The sequence below is a fragment of the Lipotes vexillifer genome, unplaced genomic scaffold (genome assembly GCF_000442215.2).
Source record: "Lipotes vexillifer unplaced genomic scaffold, Lipotes_vexillifer_v1.1 scaffold107, whole genome shotgun sequence".
NCBI lineage: Eukaryota > Metazoa > Chordata > Mammalia > Artiodactyla > Lipotidae > Lipotes > Lipotes vexillifer.
Genome location: NW_006777108.1, coordinates 311,782 through 337,909, shown reverse-complemented (window position 1 = coordinate 337,909; position 26,128 = coordinate 311,782). Strand labels below are relative to the sequence as shown.

The 26,128-nt window shown below is 34.5% G+C and overlaps 1 protein-coding gene across 1 annotated transcript in view; it reads left to right on the top strand.

Annotated features, from left to right (window-relative positions):
- Nucleotides 1-18,322, top strand: part of MIOS (meiosis regulator for oocyte development) — a 40,444-nt gene extending 22,122 nt beyond the window's left edge. Inside the window, exons 5-11 of the mRNA XM_007450790.1 lie at nt 599-768; nt 3,432-3,497; nt 5,066-5,224; nt 9,907-10,059; nt 11,920-12,124; nt 16,822-16,951; nt 18,091-18,322. Of these exons, the coding sequence (XP_007450852.1) occupies nt 599-768; nt 3,432-3,497; nt 5,066-5,224; nt 9,907-10,059; nt 11,920-12,124; nt 16,822-16,951; nt 18,091-18,187 (980 nt within the window). The 3' untranslated portion in view covers nt 18,188-18,322. The remainder of the gene's footprint in view (nt 1-598; nt 769-3,431; nt 3,498-5,065; nt 5,225-9,906; nt 10,060-11,919; nt 12,125-16,821; nt 16,952-18,090) is intronic.
- Nucleotides 18,323-26,128: the final 7,806 nt, after the last annotated feature.

Sequence of the window (26,128 nt, the reverse complement as noted above, 5' to 3'; positions counted from 1 at the left end):
AAAAAAACACTCTGATTCAGTTAATTTAAAAAAATACAAAAGGGTAGAATGGCAGAGAAAAGAGGCCCCGGTAAAGCAAAAAAAAAAAAAAAAAGAATGCTGACATATTGGCTTTCAGTACTTTGCTGATAAAACATATACATAAGCATGAGCATTATATATGTAGGAATAGGAAAACAAATGATTTTGAAAATTGTAGTCCTGAGATACAATAATATTTACTATCAACACTTTGAAACATCTCCACATAAATTAACTTGTTGATGAAGTTGGCAATGATTCTGATAGTATTGCTTCACTACTCTTCATTTAGGTCCTAAGCTAACATACTGTGTAGGAATGTGGGATGAAAACTTGAGAATTAAAAGATGTGCTTGTCCTGCACAGGGTTTGCAATATGGGTAGAAGTTTTATGAGAATGGAAATTTTTGCTTGTGGTTCTTGCCAGATATTCTAGTCTGTGTCAAAACCCATATTCTAATGGGCTTATTTTTCTGGGGCATAAATTCACCCTCTGATCTTTATTTGTTATGGTTGAAGAACTAGGAGACATTAAGCTTTTGATTACTTTGATTAGCTGTCTCTTTTTAATATGCAGGTGATCTGAATCTTAATGTGGTAGCAATGGCTTTATCGGGTTATACGGATGAGAAGAACTCACTTTGGAGAGAAATGTGCAGCACTTTACGATTACAGTTAAACAACCCGTATCTGTGTGTCATGTTTGCATTTCTGACAAGTGAAACAGGATCTTATGATGGAGTATTGGTAAGCTAATTTCTGTTTCATGAGACTCTCCTTTTAAGATAGGAGTTTTTAATCTAATTTTGTTAAAATTTTCAAATGTCAGTTGCATAAAATAATGTCATATTTCGATGCATTTTATATTATTTATAAAATAAGGTATCTTAAAAATTTGGAGTTAGCTGATAGCAAACTGAACTTGATTTTTTTTAATGGTTTTAATATAATTTACGGACATTGGAGGAATAAGATTTTATCCTTTAGCTTAGGAACTGAGCTCTAGAACTCTACAACTATAGAAACATGCATATTATATTGAAATATAATATTTTAAATGTGTGTATGGTGTTTTTGTTTTTGGCTGTTTTCTTAGTTAAGTAAATCAATACATGATCAGTTATGGTCAGAATAACCATGTATCTTGTCTGAGTTAGTATTTGTCATTCACAGACGCGTACCAGTTGGGAAGATAAATTATATGAGCACACTACTTATAGTGTAGTATTTTATTTTTTCACTATTTGGTCTTTTCATTGCTGTTTTTTTTTCTCTCTCCTGCTTTAATCACTTATGAGCACATCACCGAATAGGTTCTTTGTCACAAAATGCAGAAAGAAAGAAGTGAGGGTTGCTTATCAGTTTTAGTTATTGGGTTTTAAGCTTCACCTTAGTACCACAACTTTCTTGGCATTTGTTGGGCTTCTTTCTAGCACTGAGAAGAACCTTCTAAGGCAAAATGTATTTCTATTTTTTTTTTGCAATTGTAGCATTTATTGGGTTGGCTAAAAAGTTTGTTCATTTTTTTCTGTAAGATGGCTCTAGTAGCGCTTTTAACTTCATTCAAAACAATTTTGTTAGATTGTATTGTGACTGTAATAGGCACCTGGAACAGTTCTTTGCTCAAAAAGATAAAAAGTTTTGGGAAGATGGAATTATGAAGTTGCCTGAAAAATGGCAGAAGGTAGTAGAACAAAATGGTGAATACATTGTTCAATAAAGTTCTTGGTGAAAATGAAAAATGTGTCAAATTTTACTTAAAAACTGAGGGAACTTTTTGGCCAACCCAATATTATAAAATACACATTGATAATTGATTTAAATGTCAGTTCCGAAGAATTTATAAAAACATGTATTTTATTGAGATAAATGAAGGAATATGTTAATAAATGTTGTTAGTGTCCATTTTGACAATTCTTTATGTGTTTTGTACATTACTTTTAACAAATTACTATTGAACCTTTCTGACCACTTCAAATTAATATCCAAGAGCATGTTGGGATTTTTTTGTTTTGTTTTTACAATTATTACTCTTTGTTGTTAAACAGAAGACTTTAAATGTTGCATCTTGAAGAAATAAAATGATACTTTTAGGAAGTGGTAGAGGACAATGAAGACTAGAAAAAGAACTGGATTGTTCAGATTTTAAATTGATAGAGAAGTATATTGTCTAAATGTTAAACTTCTGTATTTTCAATTAAGTGACCTATTAAAAATACCTTCTTTTCTTACACCTAAATAAGTAAGGGATATCACATCTTGAGTAGGAAGTTTATATTGATATTTCCAAACTGTTTCAGGAGTGTCTCTGATTATACTTTATATGTAAATAATGATAATTATCATTGTTCTTTTTAAAAAATTGTTAAGTTATAGTAATCTAGTGAAAAGTTTTGAATTGGGAAATCAGAAGGTAAAGGTCTGAGTCCTTGCTCTGCCACAGTTACCTTAGCTGGTCAGTTAACTTTTGGGTTTTAGTTTTTTCAGCTGTAAAATGGGACAGAGAATATTTATAACTCTTTCCAGATCAAAATTGTAACACATGCAACATAGTCTAAGAGTTAAATCTAATTTGTACGAAATATGTCCCCTTTTTAGGGCAGAACCATATTTTATAATTGAGAAAACACACTAAGGTATCAACTGAAATGATCTTACGTTTAAAGGTGGAAAATATATTTCATGGAAGACTTCAGTGGAAATAGGATCCTTTATCCACCCTTAAACTACTTTTTTACTTATCACAAAATTAATTGTATCTTTCTACATTTACAATAAACACTTTTCATTTTATATTATTGACAAGTATACAGAAATTTAAGAATTTATCATAATGCCTCTTATTTTGCCACAAACCACCTATATAAGAGTATTTTACAATAGCCACAAAAGTGTGTCTATTTACTTATAAAGTATGTTTTAAAATTTTGTGTTTAGAAACAGGTATTGATATTCTTTCTAAATCCTGAGCTGGTATATTTACTGGTAATTTACAGATTTCCTAGACTTGTTGATTAACTTAGAAGCCAAGGAAAGATTTCCTCAGTTTCACTAAAATTAATTTCTATGATGAAAGGACTACATGGCATCTTAAATTTGATAAACTGTTCACCATTGCTTCTGTTTTATGTTAAAGTTATATAAGACAGAACTGGAATTTTTAAAAACTAAATTGGTCAGTTTAAGAGGTAAATCTTTACTTTCTACGGACAATAACCTTAGCACTGAGTTTCCTGAGAGTTACATTAGAAAAACATCTTAGGCGATCAGTGGTTCTGCCAGTATATACACAGTAACCTATTAATACATTTGAAAATCAAAATATATATTAGGTATAAAATACCTAGTCTGCAAAAATTTATAACTCATAGCACCCGAAAGTAACTCCTTGCTTTTTCTCTTCTTTTCAGTATGAAAACAAAGTTGCCGTACGTGACAGAGTGGCATTTGCTTGTAAATTTCTTAGTGATAGTCAGGTAAGAACTGATTTAATTCCATATTTAAAGTGATTAATATTTACTGTCGGGCTTCCCTGGTGGCGCAGTGGTTGGGAGTCCGCCTGCCGATGCAGGGGACACGGGTTCGTGCCCCGGTACGGGAAGATCCCACATGCAGCGTAGCGGCTGGGCCCGTGAGCCATGGCTGCTGAGCCTGCGCATCCAGAGCCTGTGCTCCGCAACGGGAGAGGCCGCAACAGTGAGAGGCCCGTGTACCGCAAAAAAATATATATATATTTACTGTCACTGGATTAAGAAATTAATCTTTATGTATAAATATGTATCTGTGAGGTTTATATATAAATTCTTCTAAAAAGTGAGGTAATAATTTCTTATTAGATTGAGATATTATAAGCATGTATCATACCTAAGTTTACTTATTTAAGAATGCTGATTTAACAAGGACCTACTGTATAGCACAGGGAACTATACTCAATATCTTGTAATAATTTATAAGGGAAAATAATCTGAAAAAGAATAGATATATATGTGTATAACTGAATCACTTTGCTGTACACCTGAAACTAAAAACATTGTAAACCAACTATACTTAAATTAAAAAAAAAACTGCTGACTTAATATTTTAGTTTATTTCTGCTGTGGTGAGTGAGATTAATCAGTAGATAAAGATGTTAAACTCACCTCTTAGCGATGCTATCAAAGGATTCCTTTATTTTTTAATACAATAAACAGCTAGTACATGAATATGCTATGTAGATAGAGAAAAACGCACATAAACAACTAATAATACATTGTGCTGAGTACTACAATAATGAGAAAGTGCTGGGGAACATAAAGCCATCTTGGCTAGAGTTTGGGGTAGGATAAAGTCAGGCAAGACCTTATAAGAAATCGTTTGTTTTTGTGTTTGTTTGTTTAGGATAAGATTGTAAAGGACCCGTGAGCTTTTCAGATCAAAATCCCAAAAGAGATTTACAAGTTCTTTTTTTAAAATTTTTATTGAAGTATTGTTGTTTTACAGTGTTGAGTTAATTTCTGCTATACAGCAAAGTGACTCAGTTATACCTATATGTATTCCTTTTCATATTGTTTTCCATTATGGTTTATCACAGGAGGATATTGAATATATTTCCCTGTGCTATACAGTAGGACCTTAATGTTTATCCATCCTATATATAATACAAGAAATGGTTATTGTTGGTAATCTTGAAGTTCCCTTCCAACTCAGATTCTGTGACTTTATTACTTTGTACTGTATAGTAGACATCAAGAACTTTACAAAATAATAAGGACAGTTCTCTTTAAATTTAAAATAGTAAACCCTCTGTGGATCTTTTATAGAACAATTATCAAAAGAGTAAATACCTTGCCTTTTTAAAAAAATATTTTAAATGATCATGAATGCTGTATTTTAATTTATAATAGATGCAGACTTCTTAGAGATCATATATCTAGATTTTTACAAGGGCTTTTGTTTTAAACTGTTTTCCATTAAGAGTAAAATTGTTTCAAATGTAGAGTTTATGAAGCAGAAAATACAAATAATCAAATGGATTGCTTTAGAAAAATCACTTTGAATTTTCCAGTTAAATAGATACATCGAAAAGTTGACCAACGAAATGAAAGAGGCTGGAAATTTGGAAGGAATACTGCTTACAGGCCTTACTAAAGATGGAGTGGACTTAATGGAGAGTTATGTTGACCGAACTGGAGATGTCCAAACAGCAAGTTACTGCATGTTACAGGTTAGCGCAGCCTGGTGGCAGCAGTATTTTAAGGAGAAAAAAAATGCTTAGCCTTCTGTATTTTCTTCCCTCACTGAGTGGATATGCCCTGTTGCTTGCTGACGATCTTTAGAAGACCTTCAGCTTTAATCACTTGATCTACAGGACTTCTGCCTTACCTTACGTCCCTAAGCCTCCTGCATTGGGTTGTCTGGGTTTTCCTTTCACTTTGAGAAGTGTCAGTCTTGAATTTATGTAAAGCTCAAATGGAGCAGAGACACCTCTCTTCGTTTTCTCCAGTTGTTGACAGAACAACACCTTCTCCAAAGAGATTGCCTTTCCCTGATCTGAATTACTATACATCTTTCTTGAAATACAGAAGGCAAGTTACACACAGCTGTCTTAATTCTCATTATTCCCTTTTATTATCTCATTTCCTCATTTATTAAATGGCCATGATTTGGTATAACCAGTCATCTATTTTCTCTCAGTTTTTACTGTCCAGTGGTTAAAAATGGATTCCTGGTAAAGATTCCCTACTGCTTTGCTTTTGTTGGAAATATGGTGACATTTTAGAGCTTTTTCCTGAGATTTCCTGTGGCCCTCCAGCTAATCTTATCCTTCTTAGTGTTCTCTTTCCTGTCCTTATCCTTTTATACAATATGATAGCATGCTGCATACTGGCTAAGCGAAGAAAAATGCCCCCTCCCCGCACCCTACCTTCTTATGAACAAAAGAAGATATTGATTGGCCCATAAACCACAATGTAAACTTAACCTAAGGTAGCAGGCCACTGACCATGGAAGAAAAGGTGTCCTTCTATAGCATAAGGTATCATTGTTTTCTTACTGAAATGAGTTCACATTTGTTAAACCAAGCTGTAGATATATGGCTATGGAGTGCAAATGGTTGGTAACCTCTTAACAAGGTTTATAAAATACATTTAAAATGCTGTGTGTAGGGGCTTCCCTGGTGGCGCAGTGCTTGAGAGTCCGCCTGCCGATGCAGGAGACGCGGGTTCGTGCCCCGTTTCGGGAAGATCCCACATGCCGCGGAGCGGCTGGGCCCATGAGCCATGGCCACTGAGCCTGCGCGTCCGGAGCCTGTGCTCCGCAAATGGGAGAGGCCACAACAGTGAGAGGCCCGCATAACGCAAGAAAAAAAAAAAAAAAAAAAAATGCTGTGTGTAGGGCTTCCCTGGTGGCGCAGTGGTTGAGAGTCCGCCTGCTGATGCAGGGGACACGGATTTGTGCCCCAGTCCGGGAAGATCCCACATGCCACGGAGCGGCTGGGCCTGTGAGCCGTGGCCGCTGGGCCTGTGCGTCCGGAGCCTGTGCTCCGCAACGGGAGAGGCCACAGCGGTGAGAGGCCCGCGTACTGCAAAAAAAAAAAAAAAAAAAATGCGCTGTGTAATTGAATCTTGCTTTAAAAAAAAATCTAGTCTGATGATCAGCTGCCTTTGAATTGAGAAGTTCCCTCCATTTATATTTATATGGTCAAGATTTAGTCTGTCATCTTGCTATTAGTTTTCTCTTTTGCTTTTTCTTCTTCCTTTTGTTTTTCTGTTCCTTTTCTGCCTTCTTTTGGGCCAATTGAATATTTTAGTATTTCACTTTATTTTATCTATTAGCTTTTTAGCTATACCCCTTTTCATTATCTTCTTCTTTTGAGTAGTTGCTATAGGTCTAACAATATGCATCCTTGACTCATCAGTCAACATTTTACCTCCTCTTACTTTACATTTCACACCTGATACATCATGCTTCCTACTTCACCTTTTCTCTTTCTTACCTCACACCTGACACTTTCCGCTTTTTGCTTCATATTTCGTGTTACAACAGTGTAATTCCATTTACAAATCCCCCTCCTTTGTCCTGTTGTCTTGTATTTTGCTTCTACATCCATTATAAACTCCAACTTAGTGTTACTATTTTTGCTTTGAACAGTCAGTTGTCTTTTATGTAAATTATGTGAAGAATGAAAACATGGGCTTTTATATTTATTTACTTACTTACCATGCCTGGTACTGTTTATTCCTTACCAGAGACTCAAGTTCCATCTCATATCGTTTTCCCTTTGGTCTTTCTCTTTAGCATTTCTTATAGTTCACATTTACTGGGGACAGATTCTCTCAGCTTACTTTTAATTGAAAATGTCTATTTTGCTCATTTTCTTTCAGCATTTCAAAGATGTGGTTTCACAGTGTTCTGGCCTCCATTGTTTCCGATGAGAAGTCACATATTACTATCCTTGTTTCCCCTATGTAATGCTTCATTTTTCCTTGGGCTGCTTTCAAGATTTTCTTTAGATTTTTAGCAGTTTAACCCTTGAAGCCTAGTTGTGGTTCTTTTTATCCTGCTTGTGATTCACTGAGGTTCTTGGATCTGCAAGTCAGTGTTTTTCATCAGATTTGGGAAGTCTTCAAGCATTATTTCTCTAAATATTTTTTTCTGCCTCAATCTCATTCCCCTTCTTGGACTATTATTGCACATATATTAAACCATTTGATATTGTCCCACAGATATCTGAGGCTCTGTTTATTTCCCTTTCATCTTTTTTCTTCTGTTCTTCAAATTGGATAAATTCTTTTGATTTGTTAATTGGCTATTCTGTCACCTTCTATCTGATGTTAGGTTTTCCAGGGAATTCTTAATTTCAGTTATTGTACTTTTTAGTTCCAGAGTCTCCATTTTTTTATAGTTTATATTTTTCAGCTCAGAACCCTATCTGTTTACTAATTAAAACACTATTTTCCCCTAAGTCTGAATAATAGCTGCATTTAGATCTTTACTTACTCTAACATAAGGGCTATTTAAGGTTTAGTTCTATTGACTGCCTTTTTCCTTTACTTTGAAACACATGTACCTGTTTCTTTATATGTCTAGTGATTTTTTATTGAATACTGGCCATTGTTTGCAGTATATTATAGACATCTGGGTTCTTTTCCTTTTTTCTGAAGAATGTTGGTTAATGCTTTTGGAAGTTTAGTTACTTGCTGATCACTTAGGTCTTACATTTTGTTGCTGTGGGAAGCCCATGGCATTTCCCAAGCTCTTCTCATTTTAATTTGGTCAGACTTAATCTCTGAACTGTTTTCTCTGCAGACTTTTTCAGACCTTGATTTTAAGTTTTATTGGGGCGGTTCTAGCGAAGACTTGCCAAATATTGACCAGATTCTTTCTTAGTTTATCCTCACTGCCGTGGAAGGGGAAAGAGTGGGGTATGAAGATTTCTGATTTTTCTGTGAATTTTCTTTTTAAATCAGGGATTGTATTATACTTTAGTACTTAGTTCTGCCTAGTTGGTCATAATTAGGACTGTAGTAGATGTTTATTTTTTAAGAAATGAAGTTGTCAACTATGAGTTTTTGACATGTTCTTTTAGCTAAATTTAACTCTAGTAATTGAAATTAATACTTAATTACTAGGTGAAAGACATGCTTCTATTTTGATGGAATGTCTAAAGGTAGATTGTCTTTATTAGCTGTTATAGGTTTCTTCCCTTTTTCCATAAGGTGCATGCTAAGTTGCCTCTGACATTTTACTTTCTCTGTGGCCCCCAAACAGAACTGGAAAAACTTGGCTTTAAATTAATGGCCGTAGCATCATTGGAGGTAGAGGCTTTCTCTACTTTCTTCATCATGTGAAGATAAGGACAATATCCTCAACAGAGCTAAAAGCATTCTATGAAAACCCAAAGCAAGCGTAGGTGAAATGTGGAATGTCACAGCTGCCAGGGAAAATACAGCTCTAGGAAAAGTCTTAGTGGCAAAAAAATGGAAGTTCTTAATGAGAAGGAATCTAAAGTAAATTTAAGGAAAAGGAATTGTTCCTTTTCACTGTGGCCTAGGGGCAAAAGAACTAAACATTTTTGGTTCAGTTTTTGGTTTTTTTCTTTCTTTCTTCTTTTTTAATTTGAAGGTGATAAATATGTTTTAATTGAAGGTGAGGGAGAGAATAGGCATTTTTAACTTTTAGATAAATAAGTATACAAAAATAGCATCTTGGGCTTCCCTGGTGGCGCAGTGGTTGAGAGTCCACCTGCCGATGCAGGGGACAAGGGTTTGTGCCCCGGTCCGGGAAGATCCCACATGCCGCGGAGCGGTTGGGCCCGTGAGCCATGGCCGCTGAGTCTGCGCGTCCGGAGCCTGTGCTCCGCAACGGGAGAGGCCACAACAGTGAGAGAGGCCTGCATACCGAAAAAAAAAAAAACCTGAAAAAAAAAATAGCATCTTAATCCACAATACATTGCTAGATATGAAGGACCAGGCTCAGTATTATTTTTAAATGTGATTGAGCAATTTTGGTGTGTATTTAGATGAGATAGTAAATATATTTTGTGAACCTAGAGGTTTTAATTGTTGGGACAGAAAATATTTGTGTCTCTTTTTACTGCATTCAACTAGGAAGGTGAATTGATTGCTCTTAGGTCTTTAAACCTAAATAAGAGGTAGAAAATTACATTGCCCTGGCAAGGTATAATGGTATATACAGTGCATATTTATGTCGTTGGTATAGGCCAACTTAAAGTAAATTAATGAAGCTTCCATCAGTTATTTTATCTGTATCCTCATTAGGAGCCAGCTTTTGGCAAAAAAGAGGCCTGTTTCTTCTCATGTGACACATACTCACATGTTGCCTAGAATCTTCAAGGCTTACCCAGGAAAATTTTAAAAACTGAAATAATTCATGTTTTCTTTTTAGGGTTCTCCCTTAGATGTTCTTAAAGATGAAAGAGTTCAGTACTGGATTGAGAATTATAGAAATTTATTAGATGCCTGGAGGTTTTGGCACAAACGAGCTGAATTTGATATTCACAGGAGTAAGTTGGATCCCAGTTCTAAGCCTTTAGCACAGGTAAGTACATTGTTTTGGAGAGAATCAAATTGTAACATGTACCTAATAGCCCAGCCAAAAAATAGAAGTGTTTACAGCATGTTATATAGGGTAAATTGAGGGCTCAGTTTAATAAATTGTTATCAATATACTCATTCTTTTGCTCATGTTGAGTTCCCATGTCTTTATCTATCCCAGAGTGCACTTTGTCCTTAATCTTCCTGTGTTTTTGATCGTGCCACTTCCTAACAATCATCTCAGTGACTTGAACTTTAGTCTGACACAGAGCAAACCACAGCAGGTCTAGAGGATCTTAGGCAAACCTAAATCAGTCCTAGGGTTGTCCAAGGATTTCTAATATATTCCAAGATCTTTCAGAATCTAAACTACTGTATGTTCTTACACATTCCACTTACATATTGGCACTTTCTTCACTGTTATATGTAATAAGGCAGGAGTTATTTCTTTAACAGTATATACATATATATATATGTCTAATTAGACATAGAAATTTATTTTCTTTAAGCAGTAGTTTAAAAAACATGAGATCAACACTGTATATAAAATAAACAACAAGGATTTACTGTATAGCCTAGGGAATATAGTCACTGTTTTGTTACAATCTATAATGGAAAAGAATCTGAAAAAGAATATATATATAAAACTGAATAACTTTGCTGTACACCTAAAACTAACACAATATTGTAAATCAACTATACTTCAATTAAAAAAAACAACGTGGGCTTCCCTGGTGGCGCAGTTGTTGAGAGTCCGCCTGCCAATGCAGGGGACACGGGTTCGTGCCCTGGTCTGGGAAGATCCCACATGCCGCCCAGCGGCTGCGCCCGTGAGCCATGGCCGCTGAGCCTGTGCGTCCGGAGCCTGTGCTCTGCAACGAGAGAGGCCACAACAGTGAGAGGCCCGCGTACCGCAAAAAAAAAAAAAAAAGCAACGTGAGATCAATTATTACATAAACCACTTGACGTGAAATCACTGTGTCTGAGTTCAGACGTTAAATATCAGGTATATGCTCCATGTGAGCACTGGATGGTGCTATTTTCTTATTTTAGAAATTTGAGAAATTACTGTTTGTATTAAAACCACCTGAGTATTAATCAAATAGCAGTACATGATAATATTTGTTACTAATCTGTATCATAAGTGTTCAAGAGTCTAGGAGTTTAATATAAAGGCGGAATGAACAGTTTATATTGCTATTATTCTAAAGTTTTAGCTATTACAGGATACTTAATGCCTTTTTATCTTAGGAAATGAGTGTTTTATTTACAAGAAAATTTTGTTTAGGAGATAATATCATTGAAGTTCGTATCAGAAGTCATATTGGGATATTTTGTAGTGTCCCAGGGTGAACTCTAAAGTCCTTGTTACTTTTTTTCTGTAGATCACAGTGATGTTAGGAAGATATAACTAAACAAAGGTAACAGAGAAGAAGTATTCAAATAATGTAACTGCTAAGTGGAAGTCTTAAATGAGAGCTCATCAACCTAGCAGATAAATTATTTTATAATACACAGTAGGGCTTCCCTGGTGGCGCAGTGGTTGAGAGTCCGCCTGCCGATGCAGGGGACACAGGTTCGTGCCCCGGTCCGGGAAGATCCCACATGCCGCGGAGCGGCTGCGCCTGTGAGCCATGGCCGCTGAGCCTGCGCGTCCGGAGCCTGTTGCTCCGCAACGGGAGAGGCCACAACAGTGCGAGGCCCGGCCCGCGTACCGCAAAAAAAAAAAAAGAAGAATATAATACACAATAAAATTTAAAAATTATTTAAAAGTAATTTGTTAGGATCAAACTTCGATTGTTTTATATTTATTTTATTCCTAAAGTTTGTATTATATTTATTTCTCCTTTCATTTGTTTTATAGGTGTTTGTGAGTTGCAATTTTTGTGGAAAGTCTATCTCCTACAGCTGTTCAACTGTGCCCCATCAGGGCAGAGGTTTTAGTCAGTATGGTGTCAGTGGCTCACCAACAAAATCTAAAGTCACAAGTTGCCCTGGCTGTCGAAAACCCCTTCCTCGATGTGCACTTTGCCTCATCAATATGGGAACACCTGTTTCTAGTTGTCCTGGTATGACATAATTCTACAGTGTACTTTTTGGAGCTGAAATTGTTTCTACATAATTGATTTAATGTTGTAAATAAAAGACATACCCACTTGAGTTTATATTATTTCTAAGAGCAAGCCACTTTGCTGGCTTGAAGGTTTTTGTGTTCTCTATGAAATCTGTACATTAAAAGTAAAATCTATATCCGTGATATCTCAGGTAATCTCACAAATGCTTGCCAATTTAACATTCGTGAGAAGAGCTTAAATATTAAATAATCTTATAACATTTTCTTACCACTTTTTCTAAGAGGAGCTCCCTCAAATTTTATGTTTTTAAAGTCACTGTGGCCCCATCTAGTAACAAATACCTTGTGTGCATAAAGAATTTTTGATGGTCTCAAAGCACTTTGACATTTTCTCTTATTTCATCTTCAAAATCTACCTGTGAAAATATGTAGAGAATGTATTAACCTAGAAGTCAGATCCCTCTACTTCTAAGTTTTGGTGTTGGCTTCTGCTGTATTTGTCAGCTACCTAGTAAATATATATACTTTTTTAATGGTTAGAAATATTAACATTATTGTTTAGTGCTTAAAGTAAACATATAGAGAAAAATTTCGAGAACAGTAGATAATTGAATATAATGTACCTAGTGGCTAGAAACATTTCAGCTATTTATATAACTTGAAAATGATACTATAGCAAAAAATTGAATGAAAAACATTTGAATATCTGGCATACTGGTAAATGAATAAGGAATAAAGAACTGAGTATGGTATCAGAATGCCTGTTGTAGTTCTGGCTCTGTGACATTTAGTCGGTGACCTTGAGAGTCACTTTAACGCCCTTACATATGAGGTGTTAGACTGGGAGATCCCTTCTAGTTGTGAAATTCTGGAATTCTGTTCTGTAGCTGGTTCTTGTAAATAGTCTGTTTTATTGTTACATTAACATCTGTGAAAGAGATTTGCTAGTATCATTAAGTTATTTTTCAATATAGTGCCTTTTTTTTTAACAAATGCAATATGTGATGTTTTCAAAAGCACATGTTAGTTTTGACTTAAGCTTTAATCAAGGATTTTCATTTTTAACATTGCATGTTGATTACTTTTTTTACGTCCTTGATACAAATAAATAGAAAATAACAATTGGGAATAAAAATCTGCTACAATGAAAGAACAAGGAGGCAAAATATAGTGTAAATAAGTTCTGTGTGAACTGAGATACATAGAAATAGTTCAACTTAATATGTCTTTTGGACCATAAGCCTCAGGAAACTGTAATGGCTAGAGTGCTGTTTCTTTTTGCTAGATACTAGCTTTTCAGTTTTTTCTATTTTTGAAATAGGTAAGAAAAGATAAAAGCAATTTTCTGGAATTTGAAGAAAATTAAATCATAAAACATTTTAAGTTCTCTGTTATAGAGACTTAATTTAACGAATATTTAACACCCAGGTTTATCAAGTCTTAACATTTTCTCATATTTGCTTCAAAAATTTTTTTCTAAATTTGCTTCAGAAATAATTTCTTTTGAGTACTTGTTTAATGCACTAAGTTAAGGCTGATGTGCTAGGATGACTCAAAGATCCTCGTGGAGCTTATGGTATATAATGAGCATGGATAGCTAATGTAAAATAAGAAATTATATGTTCTAGAAAATAAATACTAGTCCAGAATCTTTTATCTGTCATTCCAAACTCTCTAAAGATCTGAAAAGCCAAAGTTTTTTTTTTTTAATGAATTTACAATAATCTCATTTAGCAAAAGAAAAAAATCTGTTCAGAATTGACGTGAAATTATTAGTTTTTATTTCTCTTGTTTATTTGTGAACGTTCATGTGTTTCACTGCAGAAATGCTAATGTGTTTAATTACAAGATGGTGCCTCAGACTTTTCCTGGAGGTGTTATATAATATTTGCTCATTATTTTTCTAGCATCCCCAAAGATTCCAAATTCTGAAATACATTTAGCTCTCTGAGGTGAATAAGGGATATTATATAAAGAAAATGTTAGGAATTTTGAAAGAGGGTAACATTGCTTCTATCTGAAGCATATCTGAAAAACCTCAAAAAGAAGATGCCATTTAAGTTGGTCCTCTAAAGTCTGATAGATTTAAATATGTGAAGATTTTAGGGAAGTCTATCCAGGTTGTAGGCAAAGAGTACAAAGCATGAACTAAGGTAAAGAGATTAGTGAAGATGATAAGTACAGAGAGTGTATGGGAACTACCAAGTGCATCAGTGTGACAGAGCCTAGGAAACAGTGTAGGAAAATTAGGGGAGCCTGAATCTGATCTTTAAACGCATTACTGAGCTGAGTTAATTACAAAGTAATAAGCATTTTCTTTTTTTATTCTGTAAAATCAGAAAAATCCGAGTTCCAGAATAAAATAGGACCTGATAGAAATCAAATGTTGGCTCATGGCAGTTTAAAGATTTAGGTACACAAACCTCTGTGTTGCTTTGCCTGCAATTAGAGATGGCATCCATCCATCATGCTTTGTGATCCAAATGGCCAGAATTTCCATAAGCTTATTTAACTCAGGGTTACAAATTTTTACAGTCAATTGTGCTTTGAGGATTGGAACTCTATTGAAACTGTCTCACTGAGTTTATAATTATAAATGTTTAGTTATAATTAAGTTATAAGCAGTAATATTTAGCATTAAAAATTATAAACATTATTCAACCGTGTTGGTTTCGTAGCTATTTTTCTAAGTGCTAGAAATGTTACAGTGAACAAAACAGATAAAAATCGCTGTCCTTATAGAGCTTAACTTCTAGGTATGATACATTTTTAAAAGTTAGATTATATATTCGTTTCTTCTTTTTTAATTCGTATTCTTCTTTTTTAATTATTATTGTTGTTGTTAGTGCCTAAGTGAAACTTTAGTCACCCTCAACTATTCTACAGCACTTTTCATAATTCACTATAAATCTTTTAAAATTCAAAGCTATTTGATCTTAAAATGCCTTCTCACATGGCAGTGAGGTAGAGCTGTTATTTTCAGCTTCATCAGAAGCATAAGAATTAATTTGTTCTGGACTCAGTCTGTTTTCCCTTTGTATTAGAAGTACAAAAACAAAGTGAAAATCACTAATGAGAACTATACACAAAGGTATAAAATACCTTATATTTAAAAGGTCTGTATTTCCTTTTTCTCTTCTCTCTTTTTCTCTCTTTCATTATTAATTGTTTTTATGAAGCTTTTAGGAAGAATTTCAGTGTGTGTACATCTTAAATCCTTGAACCACCTTCATATTCTTTCACCACCATACCATTAGTAAAAAGAGATGGGTATTTTAAAAATTGTTTACAAGATAATTGTGGTCATTACAGTGTGACCAGCAATGGCCCAGGTGAAATTTTGGGCATAGCATTATGTCTCAATAGGTACACAATTGCTTAATTAAACTTAATATTTTTACTTACTCATTTTTCTATTCTTGTCTCTAATTATATATGATCTTAAAATAATTTGATTTGCTGTTTTAGAACAAAATAGAACATATTAAGGTGGCTAAAATTAATAGAATGAGCATTTTTCAAGCCCTAAAAGTTATGTAAATTTGTGTGTAGATGTACATGTGTAAATGTACATGTGTAATAACACATTTTTCTTCAAGTTTTTATGATTAACAAATGTATAGTAATGTATACATCGTGTACTATGATAAATCAATCATCAGTGAGTCTTTTACTCTGCTTTAAGATAGCATTGTCTATACTAGTGCCTTGGGTTGTTTCTCCCTACTTCATACCACCTCTTTGGGCTCTTCCCAAAGGTCATTACTGTCTTAAATTGTGTGTTAGTTTAGTCTCTTGCTTGTCTGTATAGTTTTTTTTACACGTTTACTGTCGTCTGTGTTTTAAATTCTATGTAAATGAGTCATACGCATATGACCTTCGACAAGCCTTTTTTGCTCAACATTGGAGTTGGGTTTTTTTTTCTTTTTTTTAGTTTCAATTATGCTGATTAATGTAGTGGTCATTTATTCCTTTTTTTATTACTGCTTTGTATTCCATTTATGACTACAACACAAATTTTTCTATTCTACTATTGATGGACACTTGGTTTCCAGATTTTTACTGTTATGAACAGTGCTGCTATGAACATTCCTACATATGTCTCCTTTTACCATACACAAAAGTTTCTCTAGTGCATTTTCCTAGAAGTAGAATTGCTAAATCATACTATTTGGTAATGTTTTACTTAGGATTTTATGTCTGTTCAGGAGGAAGATTGGCCTGTAATCTTCTTTCTCATATTGGCTCTGTCTGATTTTGTTAGCAAAGCTGTACCCACCTCATGAAGTGCATTGGGAAATTGCCCCTCTTTTCCTATTCTTTGGAAAAGTTTGTGTACGTGAAAATTACCTGTTCTTTCAGTGTTTGGTAGAACTCACCTGTAAACTGGACTTGGTGTTTTCTTTATGGGAAGTTTTTTAAACTACTGATTATTTCTCTAAAATTGTTAATTCAGATTGCTTCTAAGCGGGTTTGATAATTTCTATTTTTCCATTTATTATTGACTATTAAAAATGTAAGGAAACTCTGGTTATTCGGTATTTTTTTCAATCTAAACTAGATTCTAGCATTAAAATTGCTGTTTCAGTATATGTGATTTGTATTTTGACATAATTTTAGAAATACCTTTTAAGAAACTTTGAATAAAGTATTATGATATAGTTAATGAAGATCACTGTCTTTAACCCATAGGAGGCTCCAAATCAGATGAAAAAGTAGACTTGAGCAAAGACAAAAAATTAGCTCAGTTTAACAACTGGTTTACATGGTGTCACAATTGCAGACACGGTGGGCATGCTGGACACATGCTTAGTTGGTTCAGGTAATCAGCACATTCATTCTTCTTTTAATTAATTAATTCTTTTAGCTGCATTGGGTCTCGTTGCTGTGTGCGGGCTTTCTCTAGTTGCAGCGAGGCAGGGCTACTCTTCGTTGCAGTGCAGGGGCTTCTCATTGCAGTGGCTTCTCTTGTTGCAGCGCGCACGCTCTAGGGCATGCAAGCTTCAGTAGTTGTGGCACGTGGGCTCAGTAGTTGTGGCTCGTGAGCTCTAGAGCGCAGGCTCAGTAGTTGTGGTGCACGGCTTAGTTGCTCCGCGGCATGTGGGATCTTCCCGGATCAGGGCTCAAACCTGTGTCCCCTGCATTGGCAGGCGGATTCTTAACCCCTGCGCCACCAGGGAAGTCCTCATTCTTTCTTTAATAGGCTTGGAGTTAGGGGAGATAAAGCAGATGGCCTTTTAAATAGTTCAGGTTTATACAGCCAAAGGATGAATTTCTTTTATACTGTCACTTAACAAAGGTGGTGTGAACATTTCTATGTAATCTTAAACTTTAAAATTAATACTTGTATAAGAAATTGTTTAACTATTATGTATGAGTTAAATATTTGAAAAGCATTATTTAACTTTACTTGGGGAAAGGATATATTTACAGTTTTTTACGACTGACCGAATATCCTATCATTTATAATATATAGTATGTAACTGAATTCAATGATAGAATCCATGTCAAACTCCTATATTAGTTATCTCGTAAATAAGTTTGTTATGTAGTAAGTATGCACTTCATACAGTGGAGACTCAAGACCATATTTAACTTTTACTTTGAGTAGTATCAGTGGCCCTGTACTCTTCAGTGCTATAACTTTTACAACCAGTTTGTCACATTGGCTTTAATTTAAACTCTGAGCACATCCCTGTCACATTCATAACTGTAAATGAGATAGCTTATTATATATTTAGAAAGTAATGCTGTTCATTTTTCAGTAACTTTCTCCCCATGTTCAGGTTGGCACTCATTTCTAGTTTAATGCTTTTAATGCTTTTTGTCTTTGGGTTTTAATTCCTGTATTTTTCAAACGCCATTTGAAAAATTGCATTATAGATATCGATAGGTATATAGATAAATGTATGTATGTATGTGTAATTTAGATGTTTAACTGTGACTTGACCTGTTTTTCAGGGATCATGCTGAGTGTCCGGTGTCTGCATGCACGTGTAAATGTATGCAGTTGGATACAACAGGGAATCTGGTACCTGCAGAGACTGTCCAGCCATAAAATGTTATCCCCTAAAGAGGAACCTTCAAGTGTGGAGCTTTCTGATAGATGTCCTTCATAGCTCAGAAACATACCTCAGAACAAGTCCCTCGTGACTTTTCCTGTAATGGGAATATAAATCATTCTATCAAGTCACCAATTTGATGTTGAGTGATTTTGATGTACTTCACAGATACAAATGCTGCTGAAATGAACATCAGAGTGTGGGCATGAATTCTGTTCAGTAGGTTGGAAAAGTTCATTTTGGAAAGAACTTTTTAGGGTTTTGTTGAAATTATGAAGACTGTGCAAACAGAGTTTCTGGAGTGACCAAGAACAGACCTTGAAACCATACTTTTTATGTTGCAATTGGTTATCTTTCAGTAAAATCTGTACACTTTTAAAATAGAATAATATGACCAATTAAGTGATTCAGACAGTAGTTTAAGCTTACTCATGCTTAGATTCCTTCCAGATTAAATTTAAATTGTGGATTTTTACTTTTAGAATTAGAAAGCCCCCTACCCTACACTGGAGAATTATTTATCAATGTATGATTGATATATATATATATATATATATATATTTTTTTTTTTCCTGCGGTACGCGGGCCTCTCACTGTTGTGGTCTCTCCCGCTGCGGAGCACAGGCTCTGGACACGCAGGCTCAGCGGCCATGGGTCACGGGCCCAGCCGCTCCACGGCATGTGGGATCTTCCTGGACCGGGGTACGAACCCGTGTCCCCTGCATCAGCAGGCGGACTATCAACCACTGCGCCACCAGGGAAGCCCTGATATATATATTTTTATATATACACTTTCATTTTAAGATAAGAAATATTTTGGCACAGACATTTATTGTCTTCCAAAGAAAAGTCAAAATTAAGAATGTATCTTACAACTTTTTCTCTTCTGAGGAGAAAAATATGCACCATTTCAAGGAAACGTATAAAATTTTCCTTTTCAACCTTTTGCTTTCCAGTGTCCTTATTTGTCTTCAAAGATTTCTGTCCCTATTAATTTATCATCTTATGCTCATCATCTGGAAGCATTTGGCTGAATACAAAGTCTATACAAGTCTATATGTGACCAACCATTCAGCATAATCTACGTCACTATGTCCTATTGTCGGGTTCCCTCTTGCAGAATATCCTGTTTTTTCTAAGGTAGACTGGGAGATATTGGGGAAACCAGAGTCACTTTGGAGACGATTTCACCTTTAATGTAAGTTTCTTAAAGTAAGTATATTTGGGCTAATTTAGGGACTTTATTTTCAAATTTTATTTTTTCCCTTTTCACAGCTAGATAGTTGGAAGAGAAATACAAAGGATTTATAGCATCATCTGACATATGCAGAGGACTGAACTGAATTTCATAGTTGAAGTTGTACTTAGAGAAAAATAAAAAGTAAGCCTAAAAATTATCTTACAGATTTTGAAGAAAGAAATATCTTAAACAAGAATTTTAGAAGCTTTCACGTTAGCAATTTTACCTGGTGAAACTAAGATCTGTTAGATTAATTTGAGGTATGAGTTAAATCCTGAGCAAAGGTGGATTAAATTTATTTTTTACTTTGAGATCTGTTACAAAAGTCTCTTTTCTAGGAAAACATTGCATATCTACTCTAAACATCTTACCTAGATGACAATCTTTTGTTTAAAAGAATGAACTGGGAATAGTTACAATCTGTTTGGTTTTTTTTTAACAAAGATTGTTATTAAGGGGACTTTTTCCAGTCTTCTAAGTAAATCTTACTGATTTCATTTTACTAAAACATAACCTTTACCTTTAAAGTTGCTTCAGTTGAAGTGCTTCTTTCAAATTTGCTCTGTCCAAAATATGAAAAGTCACCTTTAGTGTCAAACTGTTATATACATTTTCATTTCTCCTTAGCTAAAGTAAGGTAAATTTTTGAATTGATGTTTAGAATAGGGTTATATCTAAAATATTTATAATTTTTGGAGGTACAATATAAGACATAAGCATAAAGTCTATTATATAATCTGCTTGTAATCACAGAATGACATTTTTAAGAATAATTGTTTATGCCTGTGTCAGCCTTCTAATATTTTCTGTGAAACCCAGATATTCATATAAGATGTCTGTTATGCTTGTTTTGCATTTTATTGTATGTGGAACATGAAAATAGACTAATTTTTTCATTTTTATTACTCGGTCACTAATATTTGGGTTTATAAACTCAACGAGATATTTTACCTAAACATGTTCAGTAGAAGTGTTTAATAAAAGTGTTTTATTATTTTTTTTAATTGAATAAAAATGGATTGAAGTCAACATGTCTAATCTAGAAATTATCTATGACCACTCTTCAAATAATCCAATAAAATAAGAAAATAGTAGTTATTTTGATGGCAAATTTGATTCTTAGTCTTAGAAGTAACTTTTTTGTAGACTCTGTTTTTCAGCTTTCCAGAATGGTTGTTATTCATTAAAATGGTATATTTAAAAAGTATCTTTCCATTGTCAGTGCTACACCCAGTAAGTATTAGAGTGAGAAACAAATAGTCCTGTATTTAATTGCATGGCTGGATGTAATTTCAGTCACTCATTTGACTGCAGCTATTCAAAGTATGGGTTTTGAAATTTAAATTGTAATCCTAGTCCCAGTATCTTGGCCAAGTGGCTTGACCTTTTTGAGCTTCGATTTCCTAATATGTTAAAAGGTATAGAAATTCCTACCTCATAGGGTGATTGGGCGTGTTAAGTGATGAAATAAACATGAAGTGTTATATCCGTCACATAATGCTCTGTAAAAGGTAGTCTTAACAATCATTGTCACCTAATCTTTATTGGTTACTCATGTGTCAGTACTTTTTAATTGAATATGGTATAATTTAAACAAAGTATGTACATTTACATTTGTGTCAGTAGTGAAAATTTCCCAAGAGCTTGTTTTTCCAAATCTGGATAAATTATGGCATTTTCTTTTGAGATAGAACTTAGCTACTTTTGTTTATCCTGTATTTAGAATATTACTTTCTGCTGTATGAAGAAGTCCTCTGAACGACCACCTAGGATTTTAATGTGATACAAGAGTGAACCCAGGGATGAAAATTAAAATTTTGGTAAATCTGGACAGTTGACCAGTAACCATTGAAAACTTGAGATTTTCATATCTATATTCAACTCTTAAGTCCTGGCCTTCATAGGAGAAAATATCCAGTATTTTCCCAGTAAAGTCCTTCCTTTTCTGCCATTCTGTTACACTTGATGTTCATTTAAGTAAAAATGTTGGGGGGATGGTGATAATAAAAAAAAGAAGTACACTGTGAGGTTTGTTCTCCTTCGGGATAGCTGTAGTTAAAACAAGTGGGCACTAAGTAGTTGTACACGTCTAACATCTGCTCAGAGGCATCAGAGAGAGGGGAGAGGCATTGTAGGTGTTAGTTCAACATCCTCGTATAGAGGGCCTGTGACCCCCGTGGCCATGGCAGAGATGGGGCTAGCTGGACAACTGCTCATCTAGCCACTACTCTCCCATTACATCATCTGCCTATTCTTCCCTCCTACTCGAAAATTTTGTAGGTTTCTTTACTGATTATAGAAAGCACTTTATGAAAATATTAATCTTTGTAAAGTATTAAGTTTTTACTAGAGTATATAGACAGAAGGAAAGTTCCCGAAATGTTTTTTTAAAAGATAGTGTAATCCAGGTATCAGATTAACATAGATTGCCAAAACAAAGAACTGATTTCATTTAGGAATATTCATGATAAATTCATAAGTAAAGTCAATATTTAATCCAACAGTATATTACTGAGAACAGTAGTTACTGTTGGTGCTTATTATTTGCCAGGTACCATGCACATTATCCTATTTAATCCTCACAGTAGCCCTGTGAGGCAGATACACTATTACTGCTCCCATTCTATACATGAGGCAATTAAGGCATAGGGACATTAGGTCACTTGTCGTAGGTTAAACAGCTAATAAATAGCAGAGGCAAGACTTAGACTCCAGTAGTCTGACTTCCCAATCTGTACTTTTAATTACTGTTTTATACTTCCACGTCCTACTTTATGGGCTGTGTATAGGAGAATAATTCACTATGACAATTGAGGGTTTATTATATTTAGTATTAATAGGCCAAAAGAGAAAAAAACATGTCAGTGGCTCTTTGGATGTAAAAAGCAGTTGATAAAATCCAAAAATTGATTCCTGATTTGTTCTTTAGATTTAGTTTTTATCATGAAAAGGAAATGTTTTTCCTTCATTTTTTTCCCCTTCTATTTTACTGTCTGTCTCAAACAGCCAGCATCAGCGCAGTGGGGAAATAATAGGAATAAAACAAGGATCAAGTGGTTACCGTTGGTTCTGCACATAGCAGTGCAGAAGAGGAAAGTGGATGGAGGCACACCCTTGCTTCTTTCCCAAGTCTTTAAAGTTTGGTATGGCAAAAATACCATAAGGAGTTAAAAGGCAAGCAAACTGGTAAGCTACAACATGCATACAAATTTAATACCCTTAATTCACAAAGAACGTTCTCAAACCCATAAGGAAAAGACGCAACCAATGGATAATATTGATCAAGGACTTGTACATCCAAAATAAAATGGCCAACAAACATAAATGTTAAATTGGTAATAAAGTAATGCTGATTAAAATGACAGCAGGATACTGTTCACTTGCCTGTGTAAATTAAAAGGAATATTATGTATTTTCATGGATATGGGAAAGGAACATTCTCAAATAACAACTTGTGAGAGTATGTTATTAGTACAAGTGTTCCTGAGGACAGTGAGTAATATGTTTCAAAAGCCTTAAAAAGCTTCATACTCTTTGACATAGTATATTGGAAATATTTTCTGAGGGATTAATTGGATAAGTACACAAAGGTATGTTTCTATGAAATGGTTATCACAGTATTTTTTATAATAACTTGGAAACCTAAATGTCCAATAATAAGAGTAAAGAAATTGTCAAATACATACAATGGAATACTGACAAACTATTCAAATAGTATGGGTATTTTTATTGACAAAGGACGATTCGTGATATATTTATAAATGGAGGGAAAGGCAAGTTATAGGATAGTATATATAGAATATATTTGTATGGAACACTGTTGGAGAATATAAAATTTTAACAGTGGTCATCTTTCAAGAATAGAATTTTTTTTTTATTTAATTAATTTATTTATTTATGGCTGTGTTGGGTCTTCGTTTCTGTGCGAGGGCTTTCTCTAGTTGAGGCAAGTGGGGGCCACTCTTCATCGCGGTGCGCGGGCCTCTCACTATCACGGCCTCTCTTGTTGCGGAGCACAGGCTCCAGACGCGCAGGCTCAGTAATTGTGGCTCACGGGCCTAGTTGCTCCGCGGCATGTGGGATCTTCCCAGACCAGGGCGCGAATCCGTGTCCTCTGCATTGGCAGGCAGATTCTCAACCACTGCGCCCCCAGGGAAGCCCAAGAACAGAATTTTAAGTGGCATTTTTCTTATCTGCATCTTCCAGTTTTTCTACAGTAATGATGAATGTATAAATAAATGAATATGCATATCACACACACGTTAGTGGCTTTTATAAAAGTTACCTATGACCTGTTATCTTGTTCTTACCATAATGAACAATCAAATTATTGTGAGGTGAAGAAACTTGCTATAAGGTATTATGAAAATGATTACTGGGATTTAATCGTTTAGAAAGCATTTTTCTAGATTTCATATTCTACAGTAATATATAAGAATAATAAACAGATGTGGTTCTTTCTCTTAATTGTCTCTTTCGTCATATTTGGAAACAGTGCATTTTGTTCTCCATTTAACGCATTGGGAAATGGATCTATAAAATAGTTCTGATATTCCTGAGGTAGTATTACATAATTAATGACTTTGTTTCAATCTTCTCTCTCCTAGATGTTCCTCAGGATATTTCCTGACTCCTCTGTTTTGGCTCTGGGCCTGTGGCAGGACACCTGTCCTCTGTGTTTAGAATTTAGTTAATTATTGTCCAATCCAGTGTAGAATGCATTTTACTCAACTCATTTCCAATAATTTAACAAGCTACTTATGTTTAAGTGATGAACTCTGAACATGCCTGTATGTCCATGCTTCCATCAAAGAACCAAGCATTAGCGTGCCTACATGCACCAGACATTTAAGGTTATGATTTCAAAGGATTGATGGCACCATCTTTGCCTTGGAGGAGCTGTAATGTCTAATGGAAGAGGTAGACATGAGCATTGTTTTCAGACTTGAATTCACTCAGATTAATATTTATAATTGCTGGAAAGAGTATCATTATAGCATCTTGTCTCTTTCTGTAGCCAAAAAAACAATCAGTTTATTTTATTTAATTTTCTAATTTCGGACTTTCAAAAATTATTTTCTAATTAGAAATAATTTGAGGAAGTAGAGGTTGCCCATTACATTTTTCAGAAGTGTAATTTTCTAACAACATTGAAAAGCAACTATACTCCAATAAAAATTAATTAAAAAAATGTAATTTTCTTACTGATCTGCTATTAATAATACAGTGTTTTGAAGGGCTTTGCTAAGAAGGTAACTTTAGGATTAAGGGATAATTTATGTAATGTCAGAAATAGCAATAATAGTAGTTCAGTGCATACAATCACCATTCAGTTTATGAAAAGCATGTTGCCTTAACATAATTTCATAACTGGAAATTAAGATATAGAAATCTAATTAGTTGGGCTCTTAAAATATAAAGACAAGAGTAGTCTGGAAGAGCATTTGAAGGAATTAATGTATCATAAACTTGAAACAGGCATTTTCGTAAGAAATCATGCAAATGATTTGATCTTACATCTTTTAACTTAATATTAGCTCCACTTATATGTATACATACATATGTACATGGGGAGGGAGGGTGAGCCAGGGTGTGGGGGACGTGTATGCAAGAAAGCCTGGAGTTTGAAAGAGCAAATGTCAAAATTCATGTTTGTCCACATTTTATTATATTGCAGCCATATACTTTGCTGGTGACAGTTCAAGAAGTTGCCACTGCCAGACATGTGGTAGGTAAAACGAAATATCCTTTTTAGCATCCAGTAATCTGATAGCTGATTATAGTAAAAATTTGAATGGCACAAAGTTCCTGTGCTACATATATCAGTTATGTCAAAGAAAAAGTACTTTCCCCAGTAATTTGGAAATTTGTATTATTCATTAAGCAGGTGTACTTAATATTTGTACAACTATGTGTGTGTAGCTTTATCACATAAATGTTCTCCAAATAGATGAAGATGTATAATTTATGTAGCAAAATACTCAGCAACTTGATAAATGTGGGGAAGTTAATACGTCTTATCTTAAATCTGACCTCCTTCCATTCCTCAAAAATGGAATGTAGGATCAGTTGTGACTCTTAGGAAGAATGCACCAGTTTTTAAAGATAGATAGATTTCTGAAATACATTAAATTCTTTCTGGAAAAGTGAGTATAACTCCAAGTGAATGGTAAGATACTGCTGGCTTCCAGAAGAGAATACTCCTCCAGTCCAGGAACATTATTTTCCACTGGAAGCATTAGACAAATTGGAGATAAGCTGGGGCAGATTCTCAAGGTCATTTCTTTTGGTAACATTGTTCACCTAATTGGGTGAACAAAAAATTTTTTAAGTCTATTTCATTGAATTCTGTTATCGCTACAGAAAATGTATGAATTATAGAATATATCTGTTCCTTCTAGGGATCTGAGAAATTAAAAATGTACATTGTCCTCGCTGCTGATAAAACATATCCTATGGGGGAAAATGAACCAAAAACGTTATTCAGTACCTTTCCTGGTTTGCCTCTTTTGCTTCTCAGTTCTTTAAGAGTTCACTCCCAGTATGTGGAATTCTACTGATTTCTAAATAACTTTTCAAATATCTTATGTTAAGTTTTGAGGAGTATATATTTTCTCAAGCACAGACATCTGAGCAGAATGAGAATGGATTCTCATAGAACAAAATTGCCAAGCATAGGTGATGCAACTGTAGGGAA